The following is a 12964-nucleotide window of genomic DNA, read 5'->3' on the forward strand; positions in this document are numbered from 1 at the left end:
TTCAGGGTCAGGGGACTACTCCTCCCACTACTCCAAATGCAGATCTCCCATTCAGCCTAGCACTTACTCACCCTCCCCTCCCTGGAGCCACATGCCTCACCAACCCCTGTCACTCCAGAGCCAGACATGCAATACACATCAGGCAGGCAGACACATAGCACACAGAAAGGCCAACTTCTAAAAGTGGGATTTCTAAAATAGTGATCATAAATCTGCGCACACCATTACGCAGCATTTATTATCACTATTCCAAACATACCAAACTTGACCATGCTTCTTCTTTCATATCAGGAATTACCACTGAAACACTTATCAGGGAATCCCCAATGCATTCCTATGAGCGCGCAGCCTCACAGCAGTGAGAAACCAAATGGCTGTTTTTCACTACCAGGACATGTCACGCACTTAAGGTGCATGTCCTACCTTTTACCTACAATGTACCCTGCCCATAGGGCTAGCTAGGGCCTCCCTTAGGGGTGACTGACATGCAGTAAAAGGGGGTCACAGACATGGCACACTGTAGGTGTCCCTTCACAGCAGCCGTAACACTGCACGCACAGTCCATGCAATGGCAGAGGCCTGAGACAGGTTTGAAAGGCTACTTTGGTGGGTGGCGCAAGCAGCGCTGCAAGCCCACCAGTAGCATTTCTTTTACTGGCCCCTGGTGTATGAGATACCACTGTACTGGGGACTGATAGGTAAATTAAATACGTCAAACAGGTGTATACCAATCTTACCATGTTTACTACAGAAAGCACACACACTTTACATTGGACAGCAGTACTAAAGTGCCCAGAGTCCTAAAACCACAAACACCAGGCCAGAAAAAAAGACTAGGAGGAAGACAAAAAGTTCAGGGATGACTCTGCGAAAAGGTCAAATTCCATCAGGGATGATAGGGGCATTTTATTTTACACAACACATCTACAGGGAAGATAGGGGCATTTTACACAACACATCTACAGGGATGATAGGGGCATTTTACACAACACATCTACAGGGAAGATAGGGGAATTTGACACAACACATCTACAGGGATGATAGGGGCATTTTACACAACACATCTACAGGGATGATAGCTCATTTTGGAACCTACTGGCTCTGTAAGGGATACTGACTAATCTGACACACAACATAACTTCGAATTGTAGTGATTTCCCACTCATGAGTGGACCAACTGGTGACGCATGCCACTAAGTAGTGGGTGAGGGTTTGACGCCCTTTTAAAGATATATCCCCAGGGGGAGACGCGCGAGCGCGTCAACTAAGGTGGCCGCCGCCACCGGAGCTCCGTGATCCTCGGAGCCTATAACATCATTTAACGACGAATTCCTGTCATAAAGTCGGCGAAAATACCGGCGCTTGCCTCCTGATGCGACCTTCTACCTGTGGAGTCCTTTCTGTCGAGTTTCTGAATCGGAAGTGTTTCTCCAGCCTCCATGGTTCCTGCTCCCAGCTGCTCTTCCAGGTATTGCCGGAATTGAGTGCCTGGGGGCGGAGTAATATTTATGACAGAGGCTGGCTTGGGCTTAGCTCCGCCTACTGTCCTATTTAGCTGCTGCACCTGTGATTCTACAGAGTTTTTTGGTGTTTTGGTCCTTATTTACTACATTTCTCTCACATTTTGAGGTTATTTTTCCTCATTATATTTATTCTACACATTAAGGACTATTTTTGCACCTCAAAATGGATTCTAAGAATTCATCCACTAATAAAAGGAAGCAGCAGATTTCTCCTCTTCCAGCCAAATCTAAGGTGGTGGAATCCTCAGAACCTTCTCTTGCTCTAATTTTGGAGGAAATTAAAGCCTTACGTCTGAATACTGACACCATTGCCTCAGAAGTCAAAAATGTTCGTAAGGATATGGCTTCTATTTCAATGAAGGTATCAGATAATGTCATTATAATTCAAGATAACAAAAATAAGTTGGACGCTTTTACACCTTTAATGGCCAAAATTATTCCAATGCACACTCAGCTGCTGGACTTGGAAAATCGCAATAGGCAATATAATCTTCGCATTTTTAATTTGCCTGAAGAAGTTGAAGGGACGAATTGTCGGCTCTATCTTGAATCTCTTCTGCCTGGTCTCTTGAATATTAAATTCACTGAAAAATTTGAGATTGACAAAGCCCATAGAGTCCCATCACACCGGAACCCTCGTCATACCAAGCCAAGGCAAATGATATTTAAGGTGTTGCGTCATCATCATTTGGTTCTTATTCGAAAAGCTGTGAGAGAAATCCCGTCATTGTTGGTGAATGGAACCAAAATCTTCATCCATCAAGATTTTGCTAAAGAAACTGTGGCTATTCGTAAAGAATTTTCTTCCCTTCGTCCACAGCTGAGGAGCCTTGGTTTCAAATATGGACTATTTGATCCTTCTACAATGCGTGTCTGGAAAGACAATGTCTCCAAATCCTTTCAGCGTCCGGAAGATCTTCGACTTTTCCTTGATCAACAAGCTCCTCCATCCATGGATACACAAGATCCTAATTCCTGAATTGAGTTCGCTGACTTTATGTGGCTCGTTTATGCATAAATGTATTCATGGGCTCCAACGGTAACTGGCCATGCTTGAGGAACGGGTGTGCGTTTCCTTGTCTTTATTCATGTTGCTTGTTTGTACCTTACTCTCTCTTTTATGTTTTTCTCTCTCCTATTTTTCGCTTAGAGTTACTCTTTTAACCTGTCTTTCTTTTCCTTCTTCTTGTTCTCACTCCTTTCTCTCCTTTCCCTTAACTCTTAATGGCTACTATTCACAATATTAAAATTGTTTCTCTTAATGTAAAAGGTTTAAGACACCCAATTAAAGGTATGAAAATTTTAGATTATTTAGGTAGTTGTAAAGCTGATATTTGTTTTGTCCAAGAGACGCATGTTGAAGATAAAGTTTTACACTATATGAACAAAAAGTGGGTAGACTCTATTGTTTCTTCACCTGCTGCGGGTAAAAAGAATGGGGTCGCTATTTTCTTTGCCAAAAGATTGCATTGTCAAATTTTAAATAAGATTTCTGACTCTGAAGGCAGATATATTATAGTCAAAGTCAAAATTCATGACTCTATTTTCTTTTTGTTTAATGTGTATGGTCCTACAGCGGATGACTCTGTTTTCTGGGCTACTGTTACGACTGAAGTTCTAAAGTTGGGGACAGTTCCCTTGATTTTTGGGGGAGATTTCAATGTTTTTGCGGATCCATTGCTAGATAGATTATCTACCATTAGATTTAGACCGTCCAAGTCTTTTCATGCCTTTAAGACTTTTCTTCATACCACCAAGTTAGCTGATATTTGGAGATTGCACTATCCCACTGGTAAGGAATTTTCTTTTTTCTCCAATCCTCATAATTCCCATTCCAGAATTGACTATTTTTTACTTTCCCCCGCTCTCATTCAATTTGCAAATAGTCCTACCATTGGTACCATTGATATATCCGACCATGCAATGATTTCTTTTGTTTTAAACGTTTCATCTTCTTTTGCTAAGCACTCAAGATGGCGTATGAATACTGACATTGTCCTTAATGACACTTATAAACCCAAATTGTTGTAAGCAATTCAGGATTATTTAACATTCAATCCGGAAGGCTCTACCTCTGTTACTAATCGATGGGATGCATTTAAAGCCTATATCAGAGGGTCTACAATGTCTATTATGGCACATGAAAATAAGAAATTTAATTCTAATGTCAAATCTTTAGAGAAACAAATAGCTCATTTTGAGCGTTTATTTATTACGTCTAGTGATCCTCAATATAAACTAAAACTACAAAAACTAAGATATGAATTTAATGCTATTCTTAGTACGAGGGCTGGGGTTCAGCTTTCTAAGTCTAATGCTAGATTCCGTTTTAACACCAATAGGTCTGGTAAGCGTCTTGCTAATTATTCACGTATTAAAAGGGATAAAACGCAGATTACTTCCATTCAAGGTCCTCAAGGTAAAATTGCACTTTCCCATAATGATATTGTTCAAGAATTTTTAAATTTTTATTCCACATTATATAATAAACCAGATTTTTGTAATGAGCATATAATTGATGATTTTCTAAAACATTCTGATTTACCTCATATTTCTCCCTCTGATAAACTTGGGTTAGATTTACCTATTACTAAAGATGAAATCCTAACTGCCATTAAATCGCTTCCAAAAAACAAATCCCCTGGAAATGATGGCATCCCTGCCGAATTCTATAAAGAATTTCAAAATCATCTTTTGCCTTATTTGTACCAGATTTTTTCTCATTTTTCTTTGTCAGGTACTATTTCCGGCTCTTTTTCAGAAGCATTAATTGTTGTACTTCCTAAACCTGATAAAGACCCTACCCTTGTTGCTAATTATCGTCCCATTTCTTTGATTAACCAGGATTGTAAATTATATGCTAAAATTATTGCCTCTAGGTTAGCTCCTGTCCTTCATTCTATCATTCACCCTGACCAATCTGGTTTTATGAAAAATAGATATTCTGCTAACAATACGAGAACGTTATTACATATTATTGAACAAAGCTCTACAATTCCTGTCCCAGCTGGCGTTATGGCATTAGATGCAGAAAAAGCTTTTGATAAAATTCATTGGCAGTTTTTATTTAAAACTTTGTTTTCTTTTAATTTTGGACCATCTTTTATTCGTATGATTTCTGCTCTATACTATGCTCCCACTGCTCGATTGTTTATTAATGGCCAGATTTCTAACCAATTTTCCCTTTTTCGAGGGACTTGTCAGGGTTGTCCCCTATCCCCTCTTTTATTTTTATTGGGAATTGAGCCTTTTCTTAATTTCATTCGTAAATGTGACAACATTCATGGTATCACTATCAAAGATGTTACTGTTAAAACTTTGGCATATGCTGATGATGTGTTATTATTTATTAGTAATCCTGCCTCATCTGTTCCATTTTTACTTGATATTATTTCTAATTATTCAGCTGTATCAGGTTATAAATTAAATGTTAGTAAAACTGAATTTTTTCCGTTAAACATGTTATGTACTCCTGATATGTTACCTTCACCGGATATTGTCTGGCAAAAGAGTAAGTTGAAATACCTTGGCATATTATTTTCATCATCCCTACATGCTACTTTGAAATTAAATTGTGAGTTCATTCTTGAGTATGTTAAACAAAAAACTTCCAAATGGTCTTCCCTTCATCTTTCCTGGTGGGGGAGAATGGAGTCTATTAAAATGACTATTGCTCCAAAAATATTTTATTCTCTTGCTATGATACTAACTCAATTTCCACTTAAATTTTTTAACGATATTGACAAACTATTATCTACATTTCTTTGGAACAATAAACCTCCCCATATTGCCTATAAAAAATTAAAAATTCCTAAATGCCAAGTTGGTTTTGCATTACCTGATTTCTTCCTATATCATAAGGCCTTTATACTAAAACAAAGCTCTTTATGGTTTAATATTTCACCTATTGTTAGTCCTCCTATTTGGTTTCACATTGAGACCTCCCTTGTAAAACCTTTTCCTTTATTGTCCTTGTTAACTATGTCTCCTACTTCTAAGATTATACATTCATCATCTATAATCAAATCATCAAGATTAATATTTAATGATTTAGACTCCAATTTTCCATCCCCTTTACTTTCTACGGTGCATTTGTCCCTGTGGCACAGCGCCTTAATCAAATTAAATCGGAATGTCTCTTTTTGGTCTTCTTGGATTACTAAGGGTATTTTTTATCTTAAGGATGTTTTCTTAGATGATGCATTTATTCCATTTAGTCAACTCCAATTAAAATTCAATTTGCCATTGTCAGATTTGTTAAAATATCAATCTCTATGTAATTCTATTTTAGATTCCTTCCCAAATGGTATCCCATCTATTGTATCAGCTGATTTTTTAATTTATGTCAATACTGTTTCTTTATCTTCTAAAGCTGTTTCTGTTTTTTATAAAAAACTTACCGTCTCATTAGGCTCCAGTGTTGATACAATTTCCGCTTTTTGGAATACTGAGCTCTCTTTGTCTATGTCAACTGATTCATGGTCGTTAATTTGGACTAATAGTATTTCTGGATGTTTACCTGTATCAATTTATCAAACCAATGCTTATATTTTGTTTAATTCTTTATGGACTCCATTGCGTTTATTTAAAGCTAAATTATTACCATCAAACCTATGTTGGCATTGTAATTCTCATCCTGGTTCTTTACGTCACATGTTATTTGATTGTCCTATTATTATGAAATTTTGGTCTGAAGTATGGAATGTGATATTGAATTTTTTTTCCCTCTTTCTGATTCGCTTTCTTATAATTTGATTATATGTAAATCAGTTGGTTTAAGTACTCCCCTTGAAGATACTGAAGCAAAGTTATTTAACTTTTTGGTTTCGGCTGCGATAAAATCAATCACTTTTTGTTGGAAGGATGCTACTTCTCTTTCAGTTCATGCTTGGTGGTCTTGGATTATCTTTACAAGAAGAGGTGCTCAATTATCTCTACAAGGTGTTCATCATAATTCTTCGCATTTTCAATCCTTTTGGACTCCTATAGATTCTTATGTACAGTTATGATTCTTGTTCTCTCAATGTTAATATTTTATTCATTGATTACCATAATGTTTTTTTTATATCTTATTGGTAACTCTATTTATCTAAGTTATTATGCTATGAACTGTATATTTCCCCTTCCCTTCATCCCTTCCCCTTCCTTCCTCCCCCCCTTCATTGAGTTATCCTTTGATTGACAATCCTATTTTGCGATGTATTTTATTTGTGACTGTTTATTTATGATTATTCTTATTCGCTTTCATGTAATTTAATGAATTACTTTTTCAGTTTTTGTATGTATTTCTGTGTTTCTCCATTGTCAAAATTCAATAAAATTTTACTGAACATAAAGATATATCCCCATGCCTCTTCAGCCATGCCATTGTACAAATAGAGGGCTAATAGATTGACCCCTACCTTTCACTATATGAGACGAGCAGTAACAGTTGTTGGGTGCGTTAGCATGACTGGGGAGGGTGGACTCCTACTTTTAAGTCATCCAAACACTTACACTTTCTGTAATACGAGTAGCTCTTCAGCCAAATTCGGGGCAGGATGAGAGCAAACTAAAAAATGCTGGTAAATTAGTTGCCAACAATTCAGGGCGTAGTCTGGGGACTTAATTCATACATGAAGCTAGGCAGGTCGTGTCAGACTGATACTAGCAGAAATGTAATTGATGTCAGCAGTTAAAAAACTCATTGCAGTGCAAAGCTTTGGCTTATACTTACTCACCACCAATGTCACCAGGTGCTGGGGCACGGCTGACGTCATCAACTTATGGAATCACATACTATAAGAGCAAATGAACAGCTGGTACTTACTCATCGGCCATCCTGGGTGGCACGTTCTTGATGTATGCAGCTAGAGATAAAAAGAAATACATCACCATCTGCTTCTTCTCGGAATCAAAAATGACAAGAGTTTCTGTGTGATGGCTTAAGACTTTACAAACATGGTTGTTGAGATTGGGAGTATAATATGGCAGTACAGCCTTCTGCCAAGGGCTGGAGCTGCTTGTTGAATGGCATTTCCCTGAGGAATAGACATTTGCCGGTTGCGAAGGTATGTATACTAGCATAAAGGGCATTTGACAACCGGTATAGCCTACGCTAGAAGGGCCATGATACTATTAGACCTTTTCAAACACGTTGGGCAGAATTTTCTTCATTAACAGGGATGTGGGTGCCTATCACCAGCAGCACAGGTCATATTGTTTTGGGTCAAGGACAAAAAGTCTGCATGTTTATTTTTTTCACAGAACAAGCAGTCTTGACTTCCAACAGCAAAAAACCCTTTGGGTGCCAGTTTACAGTACAATTGTAGGATTGTCTGATGCTAAGGCAAGATGTGCATTCATATGTATGTGGTTCAGAAAGTTTTATAAGGTTCAGTAACACAAAATGTTTACTATTAGGATAAGCAGTTTAAGACAATACATTGAGTTATACACATAAATTACATTCAGTTGCAAAATGTAATGGTTACAGAATGCTGCTTTGTTCTATGCAAATACATGTAGGAGAAAGGTGAAAGACTGATTTTATTTTGAAAGAAAACAATAATATTTGAAACGTTGAAAGCAAATGGCTGAAGGTTGCAGACAGTGTGGTTAAACTGTAATGCAATTTGTTTGCTTTCAAAATAAAATGTACCCCAAAAACTTCTGAAACTTGAACAAGATGGACAAAGATAACAGACAATTTTACTAAACTATGGTGCACTTTTAAGATTTTTAAATACAGTTTCTCTAAAACAACGTTATATTAAAACACAATAATGGAGAATCAGTGTAAAACCAAGACAGATAGTCTAAAATTAATATGGTTCCCAATCTTTTAGAAAGTGATGAAAGTGCCTCCGTAGGGCTATGACCTTACTTATATTGGTGTAGTCTCACGTTTTTCAATAATTCGCATATTTTTAATAGAAATAAGCATGAAAAACCTGGAACAGTTGCAGATTTCCAGATATACTCCTGGCAAACTTTTGTGAATTCCATTTTCGAATGAGAAAAAATACATATGTAAATTTGCTCATTTGAAAATATGCAAAGTCGAAACTCACTTCCTAAAACATTCATTCGTTTTCTCCAGGAGAAAAGTATTTTACTCCACGGAGAAACTCCCTTACCACCATAGAAAAAGTTTTAATCCTGCCCTTGTCAGGATTACGTTTCTGACCTTTTTTTAAGGAGGGAAGGGGTTGGAGAGGAGTTGTTGAATAACTATAATCAGGGACAGGGCTTTAAGTGGGATGAAAAAACTCAAAGGGGGGTGGACAATGTAATTAAGGGCGTGGTTTATCAACAGTAAGCTAAAGATCTGTGCTTAGCATAGTGTGCCATCCGTCTGGTGTTTTGCTGTTTCTACCATTGCATCCAGATATATAATACAGCAGGTAACTTCATACCTACAAGAAGTCAGGACTATTGGCTTTGTCAATGGTTGTTAGTTGCGTAAGATAAATAAACAGCAACTATGGCTTGTATATAATATTGTAAAAGCTTCCACTTAAAGCCCTGGTGACCCCACGACAATGTTGGTGCTCCTGAAATTTAACAAAGAGATGGGAAATCCAGAGAGAAAATGAATCTCTTTAAAGGATTTCCCTTCAAACTCACCTGGCATGACGTTATGCCATACCTTCTCCTCCAGTGAGAAGTGAGCAGTGTGAGCATGCGCACATCGATGTGCCTGCTGTCACTGCAGCCCTGAATAAACGGACCGCCTGTGCCAGGGCACAAAACAGAGCACGGTAGAGACCCGTTTCGAGCCCCCTTTTACAAAACTGCCGGTGCTCTGCACCAGTGAGACCCGGCCCACCTAAAGCCCTGATTAGGGAAGCTTGAATGTGTGTAAACAAAAACAAAAGGCATTCCAGCCCTGGAAAGGCCATTTCCGCCTACTTCCAACCGTTGTGAGTACATTTTTCTGACATGAAAATGTTCATGTGAGTAAATACTTTTTGAGTGACAAAAGAACTTTTGCATGTGCTTGTCACATTTATTGCAAGCTTCTAAGATAAGCCCTTTACATTTTGACTCTGACGAGACTTCGAACAGTTTACAAGTTGTAAAATGTTTAGATCTTGGATAGCACTTAGAGTGTGCTGACAAACATTGCAAACAAGTGAACTGTGGCACAATGAGATTAAGGGCCAGATGTATCAAGATACACTTTTGCGATTCTCAAATAGCAATTTTTAAGGCATCGCTATTTGAGAATTGCAAAATGGTATGTATGTAGAAATTCGCTATTTTTTAGCGATTTCTTAAAATTCCTTAATTGCGATTAGCAAATTGCTAATCGCAATTAAGGAATAATTTCCCATTCATTTCTATGGGCCAGGAGGCCCATAGGAATGAATGTGAAATTATTCTCAATTTGCGATTCGCAATTTGCTAATCGCAAATTGAGAATAATTTCAAGAGTGCAGGGTGTCCAAAACACACCCTGTTGCACCCCTGAAATAAGCATGGGTGCACATGTGGTGCACATACATGCCCTAAGGGCATGTATGTGCATCACATGGCACTTTGAAAAATGCAAAAATGGGCATTTTTCAAGAAATTCACAAATTACCACCAACTTGAAGTTGCGATTTTTTTTTGCTTCATACATTGCATTTAAGGAATCGCAAATTTTGAGATTCCTTAAATGCAATCGCAAAATAAGGAATCGCAAATTTGCGATTCCTTATTTTGCACTGAAATTTGCTACATACATACCATTTTGCTCAAATGAGTTCGCAAACGCCGAAATTTTGGCGTTTGCGAACCCATTTGAGCGTCATACATCTGGTCCTAAGTGATTTGCCCAGGAATGACATAATCAGGTGAATTAGAGAATGTCAAACGGTGGGCAATCAACTTTATCTTTAGTTGGCATCCTAGGCCCTATGCCGCAAGTAGACGTTGAGTTTATTTTCGGTGACGTTTTTGTGAAATAAAGTGAATATCCAAAATTAAATTTGCAAGAGCAATACATGGCACTTTAACAGTAACTAAAGTAAGAAAGAGAACAATGTTATATTGTGAACTCTGCAACAATCAAAATCCCTGGCATTTTAAGAGCCTTACCATGATCAAAAAGTTAACCTAAACAGAGCCCATTCATAAACCCCTGACCCAATATGATCCATAGCATAATCAGTGGGGCTATTATCATAGATATTTTATAATGAGACTACAGCTGTAATTTATCACCTCATTGCTTGCTACCAACTGGAAAAAGTGGGTTTGTTCTACAGAACAACTAGATTTCTGAAGCATCCTGTCCTTTGGGCAACTGGATCACCCCCTCTTCAGTTACGATCACTACCCACAGGAAAGGGTGCATAACCAGGTGGCAGTGCAGTAAAATTGGAGGAAAAATTGTAAAGGTTGCATAAGCCAAAATGTTGGATGCCTACCTAATGAACAGAGAATGGAAAATAATTGGGGACATTTTAAAAAGAAGCTTAATCAGCATCTACTTTAAATTCTGAGATGCGACCATGTTCTCAGACTACTGGACTCAGCTGTATTTACCTGTTATGAGACATGGAGTTTTATGTTTTATGTGGTATCTTGCTTAATGCTTTGCTTTGTTGGTTGTAAGCCTATGTTGAAAGTTACCTCTGTGCTCAGTTGTTTGTCCGGCACCCTGAAGTTAGGATTCTTCTGTCATTTGTTACGCATTGTGAATATAAATAAATGTATTAAACAGTATGTTAGACCTGTCAGCCTTAGAGTGGTCTTAAAGTCCTAGGACCAGATGCATAAAAGGAAAATCTGGTCGCAAAGGGGCAGATTCTCAGAATCTGCCCCTTTGCGACCTGTATTTTTGCATTTGGGATCCATCATCCCAAATGCAAAAGTCGCAATTTAAGGAATCTCTAAATTGAGATTTCTTAAATTGCGATTGCATTTAAGGAATCCCAAATTGAGATTCCTTAAATGCAATGCAACAAAGTAAAAAAAAATGTGATTTCGCTAATAGGGGGAGCAAATTACCATGAAGTTGAACTTCATGGTAATTTGCAAAAACTTTGAAAAATGCACTTTTGTGCATTTTTCAAAGTTTCATGTTGCGCACATACATGCCCTTAGGGCATGTGTGTGTGTAACATATGTGCACAGATTAATTTCAGGGGTGCAACAGGGTGTCCTTTGGACACCCCTGCACCCTTGAAATTGCAATCTCAATTTGCGATTCGCTAATTGCCAAACGCAAATTGAGAATGTCTTCCCAATCATTCCTATGGGCCCCTAGGCCCATAGGAATGAATGGGGAGGTATTCCTTAATTGCGACTCGCAATTTGCGAGTCGCAATTAAGGAATATTAAGAAATCGCAATTTTTTTAGCAATTTCTTCATGCATAGCATTTTGCTATTCCTTATTAGCGAATCCTTATTTTTCGCTAATAAGGAATCGCAAAATGGATGCTTGATGCATTTGGGGGTTAGCCTTAGAGTGACCAAGTGTTTTGCCTCAATCCTCCATATTTTTCTGACCTCGTTTTTGTTGACCTTAGAATTCATTGCACTTTACCACTCCTAACAGGTGCTACAGTACATGTGCTCACTCCTTAATACATAGTAGTTTTGGCTTATTCCCAATTGGCATATTTAATTTACTTACAAGTCCCTAGTAAAGTGGTACTATGTGTATCAAGGGCATGTAAATTAAATACTAGCCGCACAGGGAACCAAGGCAGTAGGTCACTGGCTAATCGCTTCGCCTGCAAACTAATATGTTCGCCTAATGCGAAGAGCCTACGCCCTGTCCGATGAAGCAGAATAGAGCTCTCAACTAAGTCTCTTTTTCTTTTTTCTTTTGTATGCTCACTTATTCAGATGAGCGTTCATACCCCTAGCAATTTTGCTGGTGGGTCAAACAGGGGATCAGGGTAGGGTGAGCCTTTTAGGGGGCCCACACCTCCCGTCCACCTGTTTTTTGGTCCTGAAGAAACCGGGCACTGTCCCATTGGTAGAAACATGTCGACCAACACATACCAACACATATAGAGATGAGTCGGTCGTAACTTGCCCACTACCATCTCGCAATTATTTTTTAACATTGTTCAGTTACTCTACAATAAAGTTATTCTTTGAGTTAAACCAGGAAAATGTTTAACATAATTCATTTTTTGCACCTACAGACACAACCCGCTCCACTGTAGTTCAGGTGTCGAAGCACACCCTGGTGACGCTAGGCCACCAGGGTGGACCCCGATGATGAAGCATGTCACCACCAGGTTGGTGAGTGAGGGGTTTTAAATAAAAGGAGATTTTTTCCTTTTATGCCATTCAGTCTACCCTCCAGACTATTGACTTTATAATCTGCAGGGGATACTCCTTGTTTTGTTTCTAAAATACTTGCCCCAGGGGAATAGGAGTAACGCTGGTCCAGAACCGGTTCTGTGGACAAACCCTTACTCTCTCCTTTGATTATCTCATGTAAATTAAATGT

General features: G+C 38.3%; 1 protein-coding gene across 1 annotated transcript in view; it reads right to left on the bottom strand.

Moving 5' to 3' along the window:
• Positions 1–12964, bottom strand: part of TNNI3 (troponin I3, cardiac type) — a 96402-nt gene that overhangs the window by 58731 nt on the left and 24707 nt on the right. The window contains exon 2 of the mRNA XM_078655024.1: positions 7333–7372. Within this exon, the coding sequence (XP_078511150.1) occupies positions 7333–7343 (11 nt within the window). The 5' untranslated portion in view covers positions 7344–7372. The remainder of the gene's footprint in view (positions 1–7332; positions 7373–12964) is intronic.

This window comes from Lissotriton helveticus, chromosome 7 (genome assembly GCF_964261635.1).
Source record: "Lissotriton helveticus chromosome 7, aLisHel1.1, whole genome shotgun sequence".
Taxonomy (NCBI): Eukaryota; Metazoa; Chordata; class Amphibia; order Caudata; family Salamandridae; genus Lissotriton; species Lissotriton helveticus.